Source organism: Leopardus geoffroyi, chromosome B3, assembly GCF_018350155.1.
Source record: "Leopardus geoffroyi isolate Oge1 chromosome B3, O.geoffroyi_Oge1_pat1.0, whole genome shotgun sequence".
Taxonomy (NCBI): Eukaryota; Metazoa; Chordata; class Mammalia; order Carnivora; family Felidae; genus Leopardus; species Leopardus geoffroyi.
This window is the reverse complement of record NC_059337.1, coordinates 9,782,782-9,806,988: the sequence shown is the minus strand read 5'-3', so window position 1 is coordinate 9,806,988 and position 24,207 is coordinate 9,782,782. Positions and strand designations below refer to the sequence as shown.

Below are 24,207 nucleotides of genomic sequence, written 5' to 3'. Positions count from 1 at the left end.
CCGAGTGCATTGATCACAGTGGTTTGGGAAGTTAGTTGTACTTGACTGAACCAGGCCAGGCCCGTAGAAATTCCCAGCACCCCCTGTGTCTCAGTAATCACTGTTCACCGTTGTGATTGGTCGCTGCTTGCCAAGGTCCATATTTTCCCTAGACGGGTATAGGATAGTAAGGTTGTGTCAAAAATTACACCCCCAAATAAATAAAAGTCATCAACCACCAGAAGAAAAAATGACTCTTACTTAGAAATGTTTGATTAGGGAGTCCTTCTTGAGGGGATTGCCTACTCCAATTCTTTTCACTTTATTTACATTTTCTGAAATGTAAGGTAGAGTTTGATTCTTTGGGCCAGGAAACTTGTTTTTACCTACTTTTAAATTGCTAGTAAGATTGTATAATTATAAACGGGGGCAAAGGAAGAATTTATAAATGTTCATTAATAGGAATGTCACATTCCTAAATCTGAAGTAGATCTTTGGGCATCATAATGTGTATTAGAATAAAATCTTAGTAGGATCTATTCTTTGGTGAAAGAAACTCTTCTGCCCTTTGATGTAGGGAACATTTTTTTTTTCTGCCGGAGCAGTGGCATGACTAGATGAAAACCAGCCACAGAAAAATTTCCACATGAAATTGAGGTGATAGTTCTATTTTTATCTGTATTGTCAAGGTGAATTTTTACCCTTCACTTAACAGTGTCAAAGCATGAATTTGCCTCAGACGTTCATTTTATCAGTTCCTTCCTGTATTTGCTTGAGCATGTGGTGGTCAGGTAACAAAAACCATAACAACTTGGTCTGGTGAGCATAATTCTAAAGAAAACGTATGAAAACATTTTCTTTACAAAAAGGAATTCCAGGGCTTCTGGAGGCTCAGGTGGTTGAGCACCTGACTCCTGGTTTCAGCTCAGGTCATGAGCCCCGCATCGGGCTCCGTGCTGAGCATGGAGCCTGCTTGGATTCTCTCTCTGTCCCTCTCTCCCCCTCTCCCCCACACTCTCAAAAATAAAATTAAATTAAAAAGAAAAAAAAAAAAAAAGGAATTCGTTGGGGCACCCTGGCTGGCTTAGTGGAGCATGCAACTCTTGATCTCAGTGTCATGAGTTCAAGCCCCACGTTGGGTGTGGAGATTACTTAAAAATAAAAATCTTAAAAAAAAAAAAAAAAAAAAAAAAGGTGGCAGGGAGAGAGAATTCCTTGTTTGTGATTATGTTTTGGTTTAGGGAGAAATAAAATTAAAACAAAATGTAATTTACCAGAACACTTCAGTCTTGTCCCTTGCAGTGATGGATAGATGAGAGTGTGCAAGTATGTTTTTAAAGAAAGACCCTTCTTAAGGGCTTTATCTCATTCCCAGCAGGTCTTTCCTCTTTGTGCTGTGCAAACATAAACATCTTGGTCTCTTTGATGGTGATCAAGATGGACTACCTGGCTGTAGCTATTAATCTGTTTCCTCGAAGCTTTGAATGTCCTTTTCCACATGCAGTCAGTACATACTCGAGATCTGTGAGGAAAAGCCCATAGTGAAAATGGAAGTTGAGTAGACGTTGAACTGGATGTCGCCTTAGCTGCAAACTCCTACAGAGGCCAGGGGAAAACCGAACAACCCTGTGATAAAGGACTAGCTCAGCACGGGGTCCGAAATGACACCAGCTCCACTTGAATACTTCCCCGTGTAACGCAAAAGCAAACAAAACACGTGAAGCCTGCAGCGAGTTGTGTAAACAGTAAGACAACGGGATTTGATTTTTCAGATGCGCTTTGTAACCCCCTTCTTCTCTTCAGAAATGCCAGACCTGAAAGCTGCCGACGAAGTGGATTTTCGGAGTAATGGGAGGACGGGTGTGGCCTCTGCAGAGGTGGCCGTGGGAGACGTGGCCACCACAGCAGAGATGAAACCAGGCCTAAAGACCCAGGCGGTAAGTGGCATTAAGTCTGTGTAAGCACAAAATGTGTTTAGCTTGGTCTGTTGTGTCTGATCTATAGCCTTTTGTTTGTTTGGGCAACGCTTGTATTTTTTTAAACAACGGTATTTCCCCCTTTTCTCTTGTTCCATCACGTATAAATGTGCGTGTGTTGTTGCAGTTCAGCTTTCATAGACCGTGGGCGCCGCACTGCGTAGCTGTGGGGAGTGGGCCCTTCTCCGTGGGTCCCTTGGCGATGGTAACCAACAAGATTTTCCCTGAGCACAGGACTTCGGCTTGTCATCTCGTTGAACATGTCACAAAATGAGAATTCCCACAGAACGGGCTCTAGTAACCCTTCTTAAACCTGATTCTTCTTTCTTGGTACAGAAAACTGAGAGCAAAAATGAGATTTTAAATTGCAGTTCTCTACTAGCTGTCTAAAAGGTGTAACAGGTCATTTTTAGCGACCAAAAAAATAAATTGGTTCAGTAGTTTTTTTCATAGCAGCTTCGTTGAGCTATAATTCCCGTACCATAAAATCCACCCGCACGGGTACACGGCTTCATCGTTTTCAGTATGTTTCAGAGCTGTGCAGCGGTGACCATGGCCCGTGGTAGCGGCCCAGCACCACCAGCCCGTCCCGCCCCACCCTCCGGGGGTCCCTCATCTCCCGCCTGTTACTGTGCGTCTGCCCATTCTAGAACCTCACGTACGTGGAATAACATGGAACGCTGAGCTCTTTGACAACTGGCTTCTCTGACTCAGCTTCCTGTTTCAAGGTTGAACCGTGTTGTCACATCGATTAGTATTTTGTTTCTTCTCATTGCCAACTCCCACTCCGTCCTATGGATGTTCCACATCTTGTGCTTGTCTCCACTTCTCGGCTGTCGTGGATGATACTGCCGGGAACATTTGTGTACGAGTTTGTGTGGATGTATGTTTTCATGTGCCCAGTAGCAGATTTGCTGCATCACTGGTAATTCGACATTTAATATTCAGTGAGTGTTCAGAAATCTTTTTCTTCAGGGTCTTGAGCTTCTTTCTGTTTTTGTTTAAAGCTATTAACTTAAAACGAGTGAACAAACTTGTTGAGAGAAACCGCGCTCTAAACCTTAGAGTCCCTACTGGTTAATTAATTTTTTTGTAATGTTTATTTATTTTTTGAGAGAGAGAGAGAAAGAAAGAGCACGAGTGGTGGAGGGGCAGAGAGAGAGGGAGACACAGAATCTGAAGCAGGCCCCGGGCTCTGAGGTGTCCGCACAGATCCCGACGTGGGGCTTGAACTCACTGACCGAGATCATGACCTGAGCCATGTTACTGGACTAAATCATATTTCCCCTCAGAAAATCCATCATCTTTGTCTAGACATGACAGTCCCCGTCTCTGCTCTTCGCAGAGGTCTAAGTGGTGTTTTTCCTTAGAGTTACCCCAGCAGGTAAACAGCACACTGTACCCTCCCAGACTATTTCAAGTGTATGAGCCGTGATAAACAAGCTTCATTTTATTGGAGTACAGGGGTAGGGAGGTGCGGACTGTTCTATCCTGCTCCCTTTTACAGATAATATTCGTGACTAATGCCTGGGCGGCTGCTTGTAGGGCAGGCATTATTCAGACCGATGCTGCTCTTGCCCCTAGGGAAAGAAGAGAGAACACACCCTGCATGGGTACACGTGTGTCTTTGTTTCCAGAAGCCCCTAAAACAGGGAAGGAACAAACTCACATCCTTGAATTCAAACGCCCATCTCGGTCTTCCGTGTGAACACAGTAGTGGCGACCGTCATGGAAGACAGCTTGCCGCTCGCCCACACTCTGCCCTCCCGTGCGGCTGGCTCTGTCCTCGTTGTATCTTGTCTGTTAGAAAGGAGGAAACAAAATGTTCCTTTTTTTTTTTTTAAGCTTCCTCCTCCCGTCCCGCTCTCCTCCCGTCCCGCTCTCCTCTCTTCTCGTTTTTCCTCTGGTTTTAAAAGTTGAGAGAGAGCATACTCCTCTGGTTGGTCGGCATGTCTCATTTTCCAGATAAGAGACTAAGGACCTCCGAGAGGTCTCATGCCCAGCCCAAGGTCGGACCCAGCCAGAATAAGAGCAAGGAGAGTGATTTCCAACCCAGGACCTCGACAGCAGGGTGGCCTCCCAGCCGACTGTCCCAGGCTCTACGACCAGCAGCTTCCGAGGGGCATCCGTAGGTCAGAAGCATGTAATGTGTGTGTTGCTTGGGAACACCTCGGCCTCGTGTGCCGTCTGCCTCCACTGCGTACAGTTGGAGAAAGCGTACGTTAACGGATATTCGGGTCTGGAAGGTTTTCAGGTCGAGCAAGTGTGTTCCGAGCAGTGTGGGAATGAGGTGACATCTGACCGCTTGGCTCTCTTCCCTGTTGCTCTGCAGCGCGGGCCCTGTTTGCTGTGACTTGGTAGGATAGAGTGTGAACACACACTTCAGTTTTGCCTGTGTCTCCTTTTCTCTTTTTTTCTGCCATTTAACTCTTCATATACTACGTTCACTGTGTAGGTTTTCAGTGAGTCAGGAGGGACGTCCACAAGGGTTTTTGTTTTTTTTTTTTTTTAAAAAAAGATCGTATTTTAAGGCTTTGGGGGACAGGCAGTGTCACGCTAGTCAACTTTGCTGGTTTAGTGTTATGTAAACAAGAGTGTGACTGTGTTCCAATAAAACTTGATATATAGACTTCCCATAATGTCCGGGTCATGAAATACTTCTTTCTGAGGAATTTTTTGTTGATCATTTAAAAATGTAAAGCCAACTCCTAAGGTTTTTCATGGGCTAAACAAAAACAGGCAGTGGGCCCCTGGCCTGAAGAGTATTTGTTCACCAGTGGATGAATAGAAGGAGAAAGCAAGTCTACTTGTTTTATTTTCCACACTGTTTTTTTTTTGTTTTGTTTTGTGGTGGAAACTCTAGTTATCAGACTGCATGTTGGGAGGCAGGAAGTTCCAGTTCTCGGTCTCTCCTGAAGTAGCTTTTTGACTTCGTGTCTCCAGAGCTTGGCTTCCTTACCTGTCTATCTTCTGGCCTTACCCCGTGGACTCTGTGTTTGTGGTCTGCAAAGGGTTACTTCTCACCCTGAAAGAGTGAACTTGAGATTGAACAGGGTGGGGTGGCATTAGTTTAATATTATTTAATCCCATCCCTTCTGACGCATGCCCAGTCTGCGTGTTGGCCTTGGGAATGGGCCAGTCGTTGCCTCACTGAATTACCGTTTCACTGAATCATCCTCTTCCAGTTGTAAAAGAATTTATCCAAAGCTCGGCTACTGTCTTGAATGCTTAGAATGGTGGTGTATTTACTGCAGTTTTCTAGTAAATGTACATAAAGAATCCATTTTTAAGTTCTTCTAGGGATCTTCCTGTTTTGTAACTTTCTCTAAGCACATGACTGTCAGCACATAGGGGCCTCTGTCGGTGACACTACCGAATATTTAAAGAATTTTTCATTCCTAAACCGGCTTGACCACCGTGCTGTGAACAAACCCTTACTTTCGAGGTCAGTAATGCTTAAAATCACCGTTTATAAAAGAATTCATCGCTATCAAGTTGGACGCTTCTCTTCTCGGAGGAACCACAGGTATGTGCCAGATGCTGCTGGTTTCTCACTAAGATAGATGGTCCTAAGAGATACTTCTTTACTGGGTTGAAAATCGTTCACAGCTTAGGGACCAAGTCATTTGCTTACATGTACTGTTCCCACCAGTCACTTTATCGGCATTTTGTGGTTGTGATTTGTTATGAAATATTGTCAAAGCTTTAATACTAGTCACAATTCAGTACTCCAGGTTAACTTCTCTTACATACATTACTGGTTTCAAGGTTCTCAGGTGACCTTTTGTTGCCTTCTTTATTCCCCGCTCACTGAGTTAATAAATGTTAAGCACTTAGAGCAGGGCCTGGCCCACACAAAGTACAGCTTGGCATTACTATAATTTCAACACTTCAGATTCCAGTATGCTCTTATTTAAGTAATCATTGGCATATGGTGGCTCCTAAAACAACGAAGACTCCATTTCTGCTTCGTGATTAGTGTTCTGAAACGCTTCAGAAAGAGCGTCAGACATCAGTTTGAGTTGGGAGATGTGGAGCTTGTTGTAGCTCTGAGACCCTCAGAATTTGAATGGACCTTAAAGATTATCCGAAGTCCAACATATTTGCTTTATAGGAGAAGATGGTTTCAGGACGGTTAAGTGACTTGCCTTATTTCACAACTAGTTAACTTTGTAAGTGTCACTAGAACCTTACTTCTGTGTTAATAATGTTTCTACTATTCTGTGGTTTCCAGAAGAGTCAAACTGAGGTTATATACTTTTCAGGAGTCCAGTTCACCTGGGTGGACTTTTGCCTTCTAAACAAGTACCCCCCCCAGAATGGTGCTCACATTCGCCAAGACTCTAAAACCATCACATTATACTACTGGGTCTTCAGTGATGGTTGGAGAAATTCCTTTGGCCATTTTAGGACCTAAGCTGAGTCACTTTAAAATAAATCTCCTGTTCTTGTTACAGTCTGTTAGCTGCAGCTAAGTATCACTAACATACTGTTTGTCCAAAGAGTTGGCTGTTGGTGCAGAAATTACTAAGATTTTCCAAGACCTGCCTTTTATTTCCTAAAGAATGATATGACTAGGTATAGAGATGACATTGAATACCTAAGTGCAGAATGGGAAGCCTTTTGGGACCATTCTCTTTGAGAATCTGCTCTGTGGTGGTCAGGATAGAATTCTGACTACTGCTCCCTGGCCCTGTGCCACAGACCGGCACATCTTGTAGGAATCTCTGCCCTTCAGTATGTGGCCAGGTTCATTAGGAAGGAACTTCTTTCCCTGGGGTGTCTGTTCATTGGGGTATCTCTGTAATAATTCATTTTCCAAATGCTCATTGCATAAGCTTATTAGCCATTTGGAACAGTTAATTCATCAGGCCAATATATCTTGTCAGCATGCCCATGGTCCTAGCAGCCAAACACTCCAGAACAAATCTGGTCAAGTGCAACTATAAAAACCCGTATGTTGGGTATTAGGTTACTGGGAAAGTCTACTCTTCATTTAACACACGGGCCCCAATCAAGAAAGCAGTTTATATCAGAACCATCCTCCCATTTTTAATAACAGCACAGTGAAATATCACATTAACTGCATTTCCATTCTTAATTATTTTTGCAACAATATTGATATTTGTTTCTTCAGGATTGTGGTTAAGGGCAATGTTGGATGGTTTCTGGTTAGAATCTTCTTGAATTCTCTCTCTACTTCTTCTATTTTTAATGGAACACAATGTTTTCTTTCTCTTGTCTCAAGGGGGCGAGCTTGCATTTCCATCTCTAGTCCAGGAGTCTGGTTAAAAGCTTTTGCTTCATGTGGCTGGCTGGTCACAGCCTTCGTGCTCAGCCGCTGTAGGAAAATATGGCAGCTCTCAGGCCGTTTGCTAACTAACTGGACAAGCCATAACACTGACACTCAAGATGGCATACACACCCTACCCTCTTATTTAAGTTTTCAATTTCAAGAAAGGTCCTTTTAATGGTGTCTCTGCTATCATATTTACATATATAGTTTTGTGGTATATCACCTAGGGAAAGGCAAATTGGCCTCTTTACGAGACGCCAATAAGTCTTCTGTGCATGTATTTGGCATTTAAGAGAGCCAGGCCCCCCTAATTATCCCTTTTGGGTCTGGCGCTAGAGCTGGCCCCAACCACAGGAAAACTTGCTCCTCAGCTTTTTCGTACAAATTTTTTGGAGATATTCTTTCTCCGTGTCTCCTCTGAAATGGAGCGTTTCCAGGAAATTCTGCAAATACTCTTTTGGAGTAGATAGTTGCCAAAAAGAAGTGCCTCGAAGAGCCACAGGTTCAGGTTGTAAAGTCAGAAGTTGAAAAAATATAACCTTAGTATAAAAATATCTGTAGGTGATATGTGTAAGGGTGTAACGTAATGATCCCACCGTAGGTTTTGAAGGGACCTTGAGCAAGTTCTTTAATTTATCTGGCCTATTTTTTCCCTTGTTGTAATCGTTAGGAACTCTCTGAAGTTTCTTCCAGCTCTTAATTCTTGACCAGTTGGTCAGATGTTGGGATGTAAATCTAATGTGTTGGACCAAAAGGACAATCACAGGGACTTTTTTTTTGTTAATTGAAATATAGTTGACATGCAACGTTACTTTAGTTTCAGGTGTACAACACAGTGAGCAGACAACTCTGTGTGTTGGACTGTTTTTTGGGACTTTTTTGAAATCACATTTATTTGATAGCCAGATTCTTAACTATTCACTTTCTCCTTAAATGGTTTTCAAGATGTTTTGCTCTGGAGCCTTATATTAATAATCTAATTTTTTCCCCTCACAGAACTGCTTAAACATAGGTCATACATATATTTTGAAGGAGGTATGTGTGCCTTTTAATCTTCTGTTGAGACAAAAGAACCAAATCTGATTCCTATCACTCTGTTGGCCCGTTTCTTACACTCCTCATCCCACTCTTGTTCATTCTTATCTTATTATTTTGACAGTCAAGGATAGTAGCCAAGCATAATGGAAAGTTTATGGAGCCAGATAAACCAAAGTTTTAATCCCAGTTCTGCAACTTGATCTGCCGCTTTGATCTGCTTGTTTAGAGGCTCAGATCCCTCATCTATAAATTTGGGATGATGATGCCCACTTTAAGAATTATTTGTACTAACTAGGGTTAGTTTAGTGTGTAGCATGTGATAGGCATTTTATATGTAGTAGATGTAATTCTAATCCCATTTTATACTAAGAATTATCAGACCCACTCTTTTTTTTTTTTTTAATTTAAAATTTTTTTTCAATATTTATTTATTTTTGGGACAGAGAGAGACAGAGCATGAACGGGGTAGGGGCAGAGAGAGAGGGAGACACAGAATCGGAAACAGGCTCCAGGCTCTGAGCCATCAGCCCAGAGCCTGACACGGGGCTCGAACTCCCGGACCGCGAGATCGTGACCTGGCTGAAGTCGGACGCTTAACCGACTGCGCCACCCAGGCGCCCCTTATCAGACCCACTCTTAACACTGTGGATGAATGACTTTAGATAGGTGTTGGTTAAAATGGTCTTGGAAGAAATGACTAATTCTGTCAGGCCATGATGGTAAATTATCATGCCACCTGGTGTTCATGTGATGGGGGGTGCCCTAATTTATTCAGTACTTGATTCAGCACACGTTCACTGAACTCTGTGGTAGGCCTTAGAGACGCTAACATGAAAACAGGTCAGCCTGCACCCAGAGACCCCTCTTCCAGGGGAAGAGACACTACTCTGCATCTCATTTACTGGTTTGCTAAGTGTTAGAGTTAAACATAGAATTGCTTGTGGATAGATATCTTTCAGTGAGCTAGATGATAGATTCTGTCCAGGCTCCTGTGTGCACCCTGGGGGAAGGGAAGTTTCTAAAGAATTGTGTGCTGTTTTTACAGGGTTTACCTCAAGTGGCTTTCCAGGTTTCATTTTTAAAAGCTGATTGTGAGGGGCGCCTGGGTGGTGGCTCAGTTGGTTGGGTGGCTGACTTCAGCTTAGGTCATGATCTCATGGTCTGTGGGTTCAGGCCCTACATTGGGCTCTGTGCTGACAGCTCAGAGCCTGGAGCCTGCTTCGGATTCTGTGTCTCCCTCTCTCTCTGCCCCTCCCCTGCTTGCTCTCTGTCTCTCTTAAAAATAATAAACATTAAAAAAAATTTTTTTTAAGCTCATTGTGAGAGTGAAGATACATACATACTGTCAGAAACACAAACTTGGCTGTACCCATTATTTCTTTAAAAAATTTTTTTAATGTCTGTTTATGTTCAAGAGAGACAGAGTACAGGCAGGGGAGGGGCAGAGAGAGAGGGAAACACAGGCTCTGAGCCGTTAGCACAAAGCCCAACGTGGAGCTCAAACCCTCGGACTATGAGATCATGACCTGAGCCAAAATCAGATGCTTAACCGACTGAGCCACCCAGGTGCCCCTGTACCCATGATTTGTACCAGTAGACTTGGAAGGGCCACCATGAGGTTGCCTTAGAAAAATACTGTATTGCTTTTGATCCTAAGTTCTGTGTTCGGTTTACTGACATAAACATGGCTTTATGGCTGCTTGTTTTTGCCTCTCAAAAAAGGAAACTTTCTTATAGTGGAAAAACTAAAGAATGTCATTTGATTTGTGAAGAAAGGCCTAACGTCCTCAGGGATCTACATGACTGGGAAAGACACAGATTTCTCATATTAGGTTTTGATTATGTATTTTAAGAAGGTGCCTGGTGAGGTCTTACCCTGGCTGGCCACCATAAGAGTAAAGGGACACACTGTATTTGGACTTGTTTACTTTATCCAAGAAAGGTTTCAGAAGTACTGATTTCTATTTCTGACGGCTCAATTTGGGGATATAGCCTGTGGCTTTGATTTCATTCATTTAGCAAACATTAAATGAACGCCTTCCCCTTTCAAGGTATTGAATCAAGTATCTAGGGAATTTTTTGGAAGTTAAATACTGTCTCTGCTTCTGATTTCTTTAAATAGAGCAGGCTTGCACAGACGTAATCACGATATGTGAATACAGTATGTGAGATCTGCCATAGGAACCATTAATGTGCTTTGGGTGTTCACAGAGAAATGACTTCTTGAGAAGTGCTTGTGTGACATATAGTAGGGTTTCCTTGGTAATAACCATGATGTAACACATGTGGTATAAATATTCATTGGAAAGAATAGGGATAGATTGAGGGAGCCTTTGATGTGCTTTCCAGCCTTAAACAGCCAGTTCTGTTTGCTTTCGCTATGTACTTGGCCCTTAGAGCATAGAATTGCCCAAGAATTGCCAGAAACGCCCCAATTTGCAAGGTAACTGTGACCTGGCAGTACTCCAGGTTAAAAAAAGTCCCATTAGGAAACTGAGAAAAGTAACATTTACCAAGTATGAAGAACAGAAGTGTTTGGTAGTATGTGAACCATATGGGAATTTAAAAGAGTGGTACCTTTGTGTAAATATTTCCATTCAACCAGCGTAATCTGTATTTTTTCCCTCCTTGCCTCTTTCATTTTATGCAGTGACCCAGGCATTTTGCTTCCTATCTGAGAGCCACCCCCCCAAAGCCCTGTCACCGCTTGTGGATCTAGAGGGTCATTGTGACGTGGTCTTAAGTGTTCCCCCAGTGTCATGTAGGTAGTCTTCCGAGAAAGCGTTGACAATGCCTTCCATGACGTTCAGATGAGCATATTCAAAATATCCTGAATTGAAGCCTCACTCAGAAGTCAGAGTAAGTGAGAATATTTATTATGTGGATCATTACCTGTAGCCGGCATTCTATCCTGACTGGGTCATCAGGGTCATCAAGAGTGACCTATATTTAAGAGTTTTGAAAGCCTGCTCCCTCTGGGGTTGGAGTTTGGGGTTGAACTGAGGCAGAGGCATAAAACCAATTTTTTTTTGTGTATGGTTCTTGGATTTCTGTTGAAGATAGTTGCAGAAGATGGTTTCTGAAAGTATTTGAACAAACAGGAGGAATCATTGGAATAAATGTATAGCTTCCCAAGGTGGATGCCATGGAAAGTATTTGGACGTATGAATTGGACTTTGAGCTTTCATTTACTTGAGATGTGTACCCATAACATTTGTGTGTGTGTCTTTTACCGCATCGAATATGAGCTACCTTGTGAGCTGCATAGCATCTGGGAAACTTTTGCTTAACCCCTTCCTGGAGACAGTAAAAAAAAAAAAAAAAAAAAAAAAAAAAAAAAATTGTGAATTATTCTATTATTTGGAATATTTTTGAAGACAGATAAATCACTAGGAAAATGTACTTGGGTTGGGATGTTGCCCCCCCCCCCCCCCCCCACACACACACCTTGGTTTGTTTGTAGAAATACAGAGCCAGGAAATTGTAAGATTTATAATGGAGCCAGTTAAAGGTCTCTTCTCTTTGCAATCCAGATTCTCTAACTACAGGAATCCAGAATCTTCCAGAAATAATTGTTCTCATTATAGAATACTTAGTGTAGGGAGGAATTATCATCTCTGTCATGCAGTCTGTACCCTTTAATTTGCAAGGAGGGAACTTGAGCCTAGAGCACTCCCGGGCCTGCCGTTGTCTGCTGGTTAGGGCCAGGGCTCAGCCCGAGGATCCAGAACCCTGGAGTCAGTCTTGTGATGGCCCAGCCTCTCCTCCTTGCCCACCTCTGCCTCAGATATCGTCAGCTTGTGTCACTGCAGTCAGCTCCTCCGTGTCACACCAAAAGCCCAGGCCCCATGCGCACCTCTCCTGTGTTCCTGCTGACTCCCAGGCCCATGCTCACTCTGCTGTGGAAACCCCGTGCACAGCGACGCCTTTACTGATCAGTGACCCTCTTCTGTCTCACTGGGTCTCGTTTGCCCCGCCCTTACACCAGGAGAAATGACCGCAGGGCACACGTGATTCGTGTGCTGTGACTGACAGGCTGTGTGCACCTGCTGCGCTGAGGGGCCCCGCAGCATCCCCTCAGCAGACTGCCATCCCCTGTCGATTGTTGGGTGTGTGTGGCTGGGCCTCGTGCGGGTCATGAGGTAGGGTGAGTGAGACAGGTCTGAGCATCCTGCCTCCTTGCTGCCTTCTTTCCAGAGCGTGGCATCCTTGCTGCCTTCTCCTTTCTAGAGTGTGGCCTCTTTATACGTTCTATATGCCTGTCCTGGGTTAGCTTCCCTGAAAACCATCCCCTACCAAGGGGGGGAGGCCTTCAGTTCCAAATGAGCCCGCATGAGTCATTTAGGAGTCGAGTTTGTTTAATGACGTTTTCTGGCAATCCCACAGGAGATGGGTGACTTGGAAAAGGAGGAAGTTTATGCCTGCCGCACCCTTCGCTAGGGATACATCCCAGTCCCTGGAGAAAGGATCCCCTTTCCAGTGCCCTTCAGCTCTCTTGTTTCTATGGAAATCATAACTTCTGGAACATGTGCTTGTGCTCTGTTTTGTTTCTGACATCATCAGTTTATTTCTTTGCCATTCTTCCCCATTATTTTGCCACCAGAAATCCTATCGTACTCATCATTTTCCCCATTGAATCATCTACAAGCTAAGTTTTTTTTATGCCGGGGGCCTGGGGACAGAGTGGGTTGGCATCGGGCCTCTCCCTGCTGTGCCGGGCTAGTGGCAGAGACGGCAGACGAAGAGCCAGTGGCCCCACCTCAGCTTTATGTCCTCATGAGGTTGGAGCAGGGCCTGGACCAGTCTGGAGGCGAGAGTGACAGGGAGCGCTGAGGCCCACGTGCTGTGTGATCTCTACCTCGTGGGCAGCAGGGCCTTCATTCTACGAGGCTCAGGAGATTTTCCTCTCATTCCAGCCCTGTGAGGCCAGGGACGATGGGAAGCCACAGACTGGCTTGTCAGCAGGGAAGCACGGAGAGTGCATGTGCGAGCACATGCGCGCGCACACACACACGCACCAGTTCCTTGCTGTAAACATTTGTAACAAAGATTCCATCATGAATTATGCCATTGGAATGTAGTCCTTTCCTATAAGAGTTACTGTTCTGCATTTCCAAAACTAAATTGAGGCTGTAATTTGCAGACTTCTGTTTGTGTGCTGAACCTTGTCGTGGAAACGGGGGTGGGGGGCGTGATGGGCAAAATGAGTAAGATCCACCCCCATCCCACAAGAAGCTCGTTGGGAGAGATGAAGGAGTGAAGTGGGAGCAGACACCTGGGTCCTGGGAACTCCAAGAAGGGGTAGTCTATTGTGTAGGTCTGTCCACACCAAAGAAGAGTGATCTATTGTGTAGGCCTGTCTACACCAGAGGCCCCTCTGCTGTTCACTTTTGGTGGCGTTAAGTGGCCCCCTGCTGTCATGTTTCACCCCCGGGGATTTTCCCCTGTTGACAGCATTGCTGGCCTTTAAGTAGGGAGCCAGCCTTTTCACCCCAGTTCCAGAAAGTGATGCATGTGTCTCGATTGTTGGCCACAGAACAGTTCCTGTCCCTGTCTCCACCACACACAGCACAATAGACTGTGTTCCTTCTTAGGAGTCATTAGGTTCCCTAATGGGATGATCTCAAGGAGGAAAATAGAGCTCCGGCCCTCCTCCCTCATTAGTGCTGAGACCTGGTGCTGTGTCTGCTTCACATCAAACTCAGTGGGTTGTTTTCCTCCGTGTCTGAGACTGTTCTTTCCTCCTTGAGTCAGGAAAAGGGCTTAAATCCTGGCTTCCCCATTAAAAGGAGTAGTTGCCAGCTGTGAGAAGAGGTATTTCCAGACTGGCATAGAATGTAACGTGGACAGTGCTCTGAGGTTTGCTTTTGAAGTCAAAGGGTGTGACCTGTAGGCCTTGGGAAGAGCTGTCGCTCGCATAGCCCGCCCCCACCCCCCACCTCACAGGCTTCTGCGAAGCCAGTGAAGGTTCTTTTCAGAATGCTGGACAGTGGTGAGTACAGGTGATTGACCTCTGCCGCTTAGTGTCGTGATTACAGTGTCTCCCTACCCGTTCACTCTGGCTTTAGCCTCCTACTTGGAGCTGCTGCCGTATTAGCTGTCCCTGGAGGAGGAGGGGGTTGGCAAGCCCGTTGGTGCTTGGTAATGCCAGGCTTTCTTTACCCTTCTCCTGTATTCCTGATGAAGACCTCTGCTGCCAGATGTCTGCTTCTTGGCCTGGTTCTTCGGCTTCACAAAACAAACAAAAACAACAAAATAACGCAAGCCCTTTTAAGAATATGATCTCTGAATCAGTCTTGTTAGTTTTTAGAAGGCCTCGACACTCCCTCTGTGGGTCAGCTAATGCTGCCATTGGTTAGTGGATAAACATGAAGGTGCCTCGAAATTGGCTGATGTGACAGAGAAGTACAAATCAAAGCCACACTGAGATACCACCTCACAGAGTGAAGTCAGAGTAGCTAAAATGAACAAATCAGGAAACTACAGATGCTGGCGAGGACATGGAGAAACGGGAACCCTCCTGCACTGTTGGTGGGAATGCAAACTGGTGCAGCTGCTCTGGAGAACAGTGTGGAGTTTCCTCAAAAAAATTAAGAATAGACCTACCCTATGACCCAGCAATAGCACTGCTAGGAATTTACCCAAGGGATACAGGAGTGCTGATGCATAGGGACACTTGTACCCCGACGTTTACAGCAGCACTTTCAACAATAGCCAAATTATGGAAAGAGCCTAAATGTCCATCAACTGATGAATGGATAAAGAAGGTGTGGTTTTATATACACAATGGAATAGTACTTGGCAATGAGAAAGAATGAAATCCTGCCATTTGCAGCAACATGGATGGAACTGGAGGGTATTATGCTGGGTGAAATAAGTCAGTCAGAGAAAGACAGATACCTTATGTTTTCACTCATATGTGGATCTTGAGAAACTTAACAGAAGACCATGGGGGAAGGGAAGGGGAAAAAATAGTTGCAAACAGAGAGGGAGAGACTCTTAAATATAGAGAACAAACCCGAGGGTGGATGTGGAGGGTGCAGCAGAGAGGGGAAAATGGGTGATGGGCATCGAGGAGGACACTTGTTGGGATGAGCACTGGGTGTTGTATGTAAGCGATGAATCACGGGACTCTACTCCCAAAAACCAAGAGCATACTTGACACACTGTATGTTAGCCAATTTGGCAATAAATTATATTAAAAAATAAAAAAAATTTTTAAATCATAAAATAAAATAAAATAAAATAAAATAAAATAAAATAAAATAAAATAAAATAAAATAAATTAGCTGATGTGAGAAGTTGCTGGGATCCTTCTTCCTCAAGGCTAGTCAGTGGGAACTTGCGGCAGGAAGGAGGGAGTCGGGGTAGCAGAAAGGAAAGGGAAGGTGAAGGAGTGCCTCACGTGGGGATTGGGGAAACATCAGTCTCCTGACAGCAAATACAACTGACCGAGCTCTACAGGCTGGAAACTGGGCCACAGCTGTCTGATGCTTGTAGCAGTTGTTCTGTAACTTCTTGTAATTGATCAGCCAGCATAGAGTGGGGGAGGTGGGGATATAAAATGAGATTTTAATAAGAGGAAAAAAAAGGCTTAGCTTAGCTGACTCTTCTTCCTCTGAAAAGGATTTTGTCACATAACCAACTAATTTAGTCTAATGAAGGGAGATAATTGTACGAATCTATGAATAAGTAAAAAGTGGGAATTGTCCAAGATTTTTAAAAGCAAGGCTCTTTTAGACGTGCACAGTTACAGGAAATTTCAGCAGCTGCTCTAAGTATGGGCGCTTCAGGCCATCTTGAATGTAAGGGACAGGACCTTAAATATCAGCATCTGTTTCCACAAAACAAATGTTCCTTTAGGGAGTTCTTTCTAATAAACAAATAGTAATTAAAACATTTGACCACTGCATGCCATTCATCTATTTTACATTTTAACAAGGTGGCTTTCCAAAGGAATATCTACCCCCCCCCTCCCCCCACAAAAAACCAAAACAAAACAACCCTGTATATTCTGATGAGCAAAGGACGTAGCTGAACTGAGAGACAGGTCAGCTTTGGCAGAGTGAGAAAATTGTGTGAAGTCTTCTACCACGTTTTTAACTTCCATTCCCTAAAATTGTGGCTCATGGTTCCTCACATCACTTGCCCCAGCACAGAAGACCACCTCATAATGAGGTTAGAACATTTCCTCTCCGTGAAACCTTCGACAAGTGCATCTTTTTGGAATGGCACAGTTTTCAGCAGCTGGAGGGAAAGCCTTAAGTGTGGTAGCTCTGATTTGGAAATCTCTGCTCTACTAGATCTCCAAACCACCCGTGCATCCGGCTGGCTTCTGAAACCCCGGGCACAATTTGTCTTCCCGTTGACATCTCAGGATTACGGTGGCATCTTTGACTGTTAGGTGATAAAGATGTACATCAGCGGACACTAGTCATGCTACTCATACAGGAACTGGTGTTAAGGAGTTACTCATGTCGGTTTACCTGTTGGTCATTTGCCCCTGGTCTCTCAAAAGTGGAAGGAGACCTATTCAGCCATATGGTCACCGAGGAAGTGCCTTCCCACTAAACCCCTTTGCACATAGATCATGAAGAACTTTATTCACCCTTCAGAAAACCATCTTTGCCTTTCATTCCTGCTGTAGTTACTCTTAATTTGTCAGCTGCATTCAAAATATTATTGTTTGGCTTTCATACGGTCTCTTTAACTAGAAAGCTTTCATCCCAGATTCACACCCCACCCCCACCCCAGGCCCCATTTTTTTTCCTGTCAAATTTAACCTGTGGCATCAGACTCTGATTTAGAGGGTTCACGTCCTCCTCCTTGCTCACCTGGATTCACTGGTTTCCTTACCACTAACTTCTTTCTACCTTATAAACCCAACAGTTCTTGAACTTTTGGGTCTCAAGGCTCTGTTACACTTTTAAAAATTATTAGGAACTCCAAATACCTTTTGTTTATATGGGTTTTACCTACAAGTATTTGCCCCATTAGAAATTAAAACTGAGACATTTAAAAAATATTAATTCATTTATAATAGTAACAAATTACTTGTTCATTTGAAGAGCGTATTTATGGAAAACAGCTTTTCAAAACAAAAACCAAATTAGAAGAGTGTCATTTTAATCTAATTGGTTTTCATCTAACTTCATTCAGTAGACAACAGTTTGATTCTCATATCTCTTATGGATTTAATATGTTAGAATACAGTGTTTTGGTTGAATTATATAAAGAAAGTCCAGTCTTTTAAAAGGGAGGAATATTGTAATTGCTTTCTCAGATGATTTGGTATTTTTACTTAATACCAAATCAGAATTGACAGACGATATGTGAAGAATTATTGGCACTATGGAATCTGAGGTCCTGTCGTTGAGCTTTTTGTACTCGGGTACATTAAAATCCGCTGGATCTTTCAGCCATGCAGGATTTTCTAACCTCCTGTATCAATCATTTGGAAAATACTGGTTCATTGAGAAATAGCACCTCTTCCAAACGTTGAATGTTTTTTCATTTTCAGTTTCCAGAAAATCACATTTGTTAATATTACTGCCAGTTTCATCAGAAATGGCTTTAAGTAAGCCACTGGTAAACTTGGCAAGTTCACAGTGGCAGATAGAAGTTTTCCAAAATTCTCGTTTCCACTTGAAAGTCTGAATTTTATCATCAGCAGTAAACACTGCCAGCTGTTTCTCTGGAGAGACAGGTTCACTTAGTTCACTTCCAAGAAAATACCCAAGTTCTGAATAAGCATCATTCATTCATTTGCCAGTCTTTCTTTCAAGTAAAAATGTTGTTCCATGAAAAAAGTGGCTAGCTTAGCTCACTCCTTAAAACAGTTGCACAAGTGAATTTCCTCAAGATAACCACGCTACCTTGTATGCAGAGCATTTCTGTGTGCTTCCCATTTGTCACACAGAATATTAAAGAGATAAGCACCTCAGGATTGAAATCGAATGAAATTGTTTCCAGCTTCATCAAGGACATTCTACGTGGAAGTATTTTCCTTCCTCAAACTGAGCGTGTAGCGGTGAGGAGCATAATGACTACGGGTTCACTGTGGTGACACCGTCTTGATTCATGCTAGGGCCATCAGCACAGATAATGAACATAGCAGAAGGGGCAAATAACATATTAGCACCACTGTGAAAATAGTTTTGAACCCACAGATGCCCTGAAAATGTCTCCGGGACCCTCAAGGTTTTCGTAGACCCCACCTTGAGGACCACTGCTCTAGCTTGCGTTCCAGATGCTTGCTGAAAGTAAATCAAGTTAGCTCTTCGGTTCTTAAACTTCATGGTCATGGAGCATACGTGGCCCTCCGGCTCTGGTTCCTCAGGTCGCGTGTAGGGTCCCGTCAGCTCTGCTGCTCCGACGTAGAATCCAGCAGCCAGCCTCGGCAGACTCCTCTTTTCCGTGTCAGTCTGCTGCTGTGCTTGCTCACCGGTGTCCTCTGCCGGCGTCCACCCAGGTGCTCTTTCTTTCCGGCTTCCCAGACGTGCTGTGGGGTTGAGTAGCGCACTGAACACCGGACGCTGCAACTGTGAGGCGGACCGTGAGCCCTGCACGCCGCCACAGGGCGCACTCCGCTGCCCCTTACCCCTGCCCCTGCGTGGTGACCTGCCACGTCATCCCACACATGACAGGCACGACACAGTGTTGTGTGCGTGGCAAGCGTCTCGAAGGAAAAGAAACACAGGAAGAACTTTCAGCAAGACTGATTTCTGCTTATTGGCGATGGTCTGTAATACTTCAGTGAATTTCACAGAAGAGTAGATTTACTCAATCCGTTTACTAACTTCTCTCCTTCGGGGCACCAGCAGTCTTAAGTAATCCCGTTTCTTTTAAAATGCTGTTTCCTATTTCCATAGCAAATGTAGTGGAAGCTTTTAAGTTTTGTTGGTCGAGGTTGAGACACACTTAATCGGGATGGCAGGAGTTGCAACTAAAAAATCAGGTGGAGGGAGTGCCTGGGGGCTCGGTCGGTTGAGCATCTGACTCTTGATTTCACCTCCGGTCATGATCTCAAGAGTGGTGTGATCGAGCCCGGTGTCAGGCTCCGTGCTGGGCGTGGAGCCTGCTTAAGATCCTCTCTCTCTCTTTCTCTCTTTCTCTCTCTCTCTCCCTCTCTCTCTCTCTCTCTCTCCCTCTCTCCCTCTCTCCCTCCCTCCCCCCTCCCCCCCCTCTGCCCCTGTCCCCTGCTCACACACTCCTCTCTTTCAAATTAAAAAAAAAAAAAAAAAAAAGGGGGCGCCTGGGTGGCTCAGTTGGTTAAGCATCTGACTTCGGCTCAGGTCATGATCTCACGGTCTGTGAGTTCGAGCCCCGCATCGGGCTCTGTGCTGACAGCTCAGAGCCTGGAGCCCGTTTCAGATTCTGTGTCTCCCTCTCTCTCTGACCCTCCCCTGTTCATGCTCTGTCTCTCTCTGTCTCAAAAATAAATAAACGTTAAAAAAATGTTAAAAAAAATAATAATAAAAACAAATCAAAAGCAGGTGGAGAAAAGGAAGCTCCTCATTGATAACTCATTAATATGAGTATCTAGGGTTGAACCAAGAAAAGTGGTCCATCTTTCTATCTATGTAGAATTTGGATAATTGCCTTTGTAGTAAAACACAACAGATCGAAACTTCTTCGGGTTCATCAGTATGAGAATTAGAGGAGAGCCATTACCATTCAGACCTTGAAAAACTCCACTTGTATGAAAGAAAGATAAGAACAGTAAACCATGTTAAGTAATGCTGTGCTCTTTGGAAGACCAGCAGTGCTTGTTCTTGCAGCATCCCCACAGGGCAGGCAGAAGAGATGCATTGTGATAGTTACACATGGCGAGTTGGAGGGACAGAGCAAAGGCCTCCTGTGTGTCCTGCACAGTGCTGGGAGCCCACAGAGCAGCCCTGATCATGCTTAAACCATCCCCACGGGTAGCTTGATTTGTTAGGTGTATTGTCCTTGGCACAGCCACCGGCTAGTTAGTGCCGTGCAGTCTTCTGAGCCAGACACACACATTGAGCACATACACATGCACATCATTGAAGAGAGTACCAGATGCTTCCATGAACCTTAGTCTTTAATAATTCACCATTTTGTGCAGAGTATGTATGTGTGTGTGTGTGTGTGTGTATATTATATATATAATTATATATAAATAATTTTTTTTAATGTTTATTTTTGAGAGAGGGGGAGGGAGAGTGGACGTGGAGGAGGGGCAGAGAGAGCGAGAGAGAGACAGAATCTGAAGCAGGCTTCAGGCTCTGAGCTGTTAGCGCAGAGCCCAACGCGGGGGCTCAGACTCAGGAACTGTGAGATCATGACCTGAGCCGAACTGGGACACTCAACTGACTGAACCACCCAGGCACCCCAGAATACATATTTTTTAAGTTTCATGGAGAACGTTTTTCTCTTTTCAAGGTTTATGTTGAAAACATTCATATTAATTCCAGAAAGAAACATCTGCATATTTAGAAAGGCACTAGGTTATCAGTCTGTTGATAATTATGAACAAATAAAAGTCAGTGTGTGTTTAGTCAGATCTTCAGAATGCCCTTACGGGATTTACCTTAGCTGCAATTTAGATTTCAAAAAGCCATTGAGAGTAGACAGGGAAGTTCCTCCACTAGCTGGTTAGTTTCTGGCATGTCCTGTTTCTTGATAAGGTCTAACTACTCACACCATTTGTTTGTAGTGAGCAGAATAGACGCCTTTCTCTCATGCATATCTCCACATCAGAAATCCAGAGGGGATTTAAATTTATGACTAAAAGGAGCTTCTGAATCCAGATTGCCTGTACCGGTTTGATCCTCTGGGAAATGGGTTGCCTTGCCTGAAAGATCTTCAGACAGAGAGGTGGATATTTATTCACACAGGAACCATTTGTCGATTGCTAAGGCCAGGAATCTGTAGGAAATCCAAGAAACAGGAGGTGTCTTGCTCCAAGGGTCTTGGACAACAGGGACGTGGATTGCTGTGATAATCAGTGGATGCTTTCAGTGTGGTAGGGTGCAGTCCTAATAGAGTCCGCTTTTTGACTGAGGTGCTTAGTGGAGGCATCGTCATTGCGATCACATTGGAAGAAGTCAAAGACTTGTTTTGTATAAATGGGGAAGACGATGAGGGCAGGATCAAGGACGTGGAGGGAGCCCAGTGAAAAGTTTAGTCTGAACACAAAACAGTAAGTTGACTTGTGTGACCTCAGTAGAGGAGTCTACGAGAAGAGACCAGCTCCTCTGGTCTTTTCTCCCAGAGTCACCTCTTAGAGCCAAACACTCTTTATCCCAGCGGGTCACACTGGTATTTCAGCCTGCTGGGTGGGGATTGTTCAGGGACACTGTAAGTTCAGCCCAAATTAGGCACTTGGGGATTGGCCAGGAAAAATCTATAAATATCTGTCTTTTCTTACTCCTTTCCCTTTGCCTCAGAGGAAGAACGTTTTTCTTTCTTTTTTTTTTTTTTTTTCTTTCTTTTTTTCCCCCAAGGCTAACTGTTTGGTGTAAGTTCCCAGCCCTGTGTCGACCTTTTTCAAGAGCTGCTTCTCCATAAAACAGCGTGATGTTCAGAAGTTCAATAGCTTCTTTGGCCTTAGCTTCTGGAGAAGCTACCTGCCTTTTCCACTTAACCACAGAAAACAAGACTTTTCCCCTCTCTCTGTTTTCCTGTCTCAGGATACAAATATCTTCAGGGGGAACACGGTGATCTGATTCACAGGAAAGGTGTTTTGGTCTGTAGTTTCTAATTTGAGTCAGAATATATCTGTGACTTGGTTTTGCCTTCCACCCTGCCCCCCCCCCCCCCACCTTGTAGGCTGACTTAAATGCCTATTTTTTTTTATTTTTTATTTTTTAGAAATAAGGCAAAAATGTACTGGTGATAATAAAATAGTACAGCAGTTAACAGTACTCACGCTGCGGGCATATACAAAATACATGTACCAATTCATTTATTCCTCATAACGGCATTTTTCTTTCAGTGTTTGCTGTGATTGGGTTTTACCCCATTTTACAGGTGAGGAGCTAAGGAACAGAAAGGTTCTATAGCTTGCCCAAGGCAGTCTGGCTGCAGTTTCGTCTTCTTGACCGATGTCCTGGAGAGTCACTGCACTACCCAGTGGGCCATCCCTTCCCTTCCTGTCATGTGTACCGTGGGGGCCATCTCGGCCTGCATGGACTGAAGTCAAGGGCTGCCCCCGACCGCCACCCCAAAATGTGTTTCTGCGCTAACAGCTCTTCTGAAACAAATTCTTACGATTTCATCTGAGGTAGACAATTATGCTGTACTTCCTTAAAGATTTTCAGAACACCAAGGTATCTGTTCTAGCTAAATAAAATTATCAAGTGCAAGCTCCAAAGAGTAGACTGTAAATGAGCAAAACCAGATTTGTTCTTTTGGGAATAAGCGGATGCCAAAATTGACCTGGCAGTCGTGTTAAAGAGTAAGGTTTTGGGGGGTTTTTTTCCTTGAAGGATTTTTTTTTCTCTTTTCCCTTTGTTTTGTCTTTTGGACAGTTGATGAAAAGAGCAAGTTCTACCTCTCCATTTTTTTGGAAGGCATGACTGTCCGGTGGTGTGTGGTGGGATGAGGGAAGTCTTTCATGGGAAGCTGAATCACTTTTTGGCTTGTCTGACTGACTATGTTAGGGCTGTTCTTTTTGCCATGAAGTGAAAAATAAGAGTAAGTTGAGTAACTTCCTAAAGTAATACATTTGCATTTTATGTGGGATTCGGAATTTTCCTGAGGGTATGGTTATTTTGAACATGAGTTTTCAAGTCTGACCAGGACTTTTAACCTTTCAGTTCAGAGAGTCTTTTAGACTTGCCCCCCTTTTCTGTATGTTAGCTCTGATTTACAAAAAAAAAAAAAAAAAAAAAAAGAATTGTTCTCCCATTTAAGAATTAAATCTGGCCAGCCATTGGAAAAGTCTGAGGATTATGACTGTGGTAATAAGTGAGTATGTGATCAGTTAGTCATCTAGCCTCTGAGTGTCTGGTGCCATTTTTGGCATTCTGCAAGAGAAACTGAAGGGCCTGTTGCCTTTAGGGAACTCAGCATCCACTTAGAGTCAAGGTACAGCATTAAGAGCAAGACAGGGCGGAACACTGTAGAGTGTTAGGACCATCAAAGTACAAAGGACAGAGTTTTAAGGTGGTTAGAGTGGGCAGAGATTCCCTCATTAGGAAAGTAGGATTTGAGGGTTTGGATTTTGGCTAAGGTGAAGAGACAAGGTAGGGAGTTTCATAGCCCACAACTGTTCCCAAGAGCCAGGGGCGTTGAGGTAGGAAGAACCACGTACTGGGGTGTCTGGGTGGCTCAATTGGTTAAGCATCTGACATCGGTTTAGGTCGTGATTTCACAGTTCATGAGTTCGAGCCCCGAACCGACAGCTCAGAGCCTGGAGCCTGCTTTGTATTCTGTGAGTCCCTCTTTCTGTAACCCTCCCCCATTCATGCTGTGTGTCTCTTTCAAAAATAAATTAACATTAAAAAAAAAAAAAGAACCATGTCCTGATTATAGAACATTGGGAGTTCAACGGTATGTCTACCTAGGGGAATAGTAGTGAATAAGACTGGCTAAGACCATGGAGACATCCATACGAGGAGACGAGGCTTGATGTGGCTAAAGACTTTTGTACCGTCTTCCTGAATTACAGCACAAGTCATACTGCTTCTCTGCTGCAGAGTCCTCACTGGCTCCCAGGTGCCTCTCAATAGAGTCTAAACTTTTCGACATGACATCATATGCTTTCGTAATCTAGGCTGTTAATGCTTTCCCAGGCTAATGTTAATAGCGCTCCCTTATAGGATTTGACGCATGTAACTAGACAGTTCGGCTAGTCTTCCGTCATACCTGCCACTCGTCGACATCTGTACCCTCTCTCACACTCTTTACAGTCAACGCCCACCTTCGTGGGATTTTTCTACCCAA

General features: G+C 44.0%; 1 protein-coding gene across 2 annotated transcripts in view; it reads left to right on the top strand.

The window, feature by feature from the left end:
* AKAP13 (A-kinase anchoring protein 13) overlaps positions 1-24,207 on the top strand; it is a 333,979-nt gene that overhangs the window by 182,982 nt on the left and 126,790 nt on the right. For both annotated transcript variants that reach the window (XM_045448718.1, XM_045448719.1), the window contains exon 9: positions 1,783-1,916. In XM_045448718.1, coding sequence (XP_045304674.1) covers positions 1,783-1,916 — 134 coding nt within the window. The remainder of the gene's footprint in view (positions 1-1,782; positions 1,917-24,207) is intronic.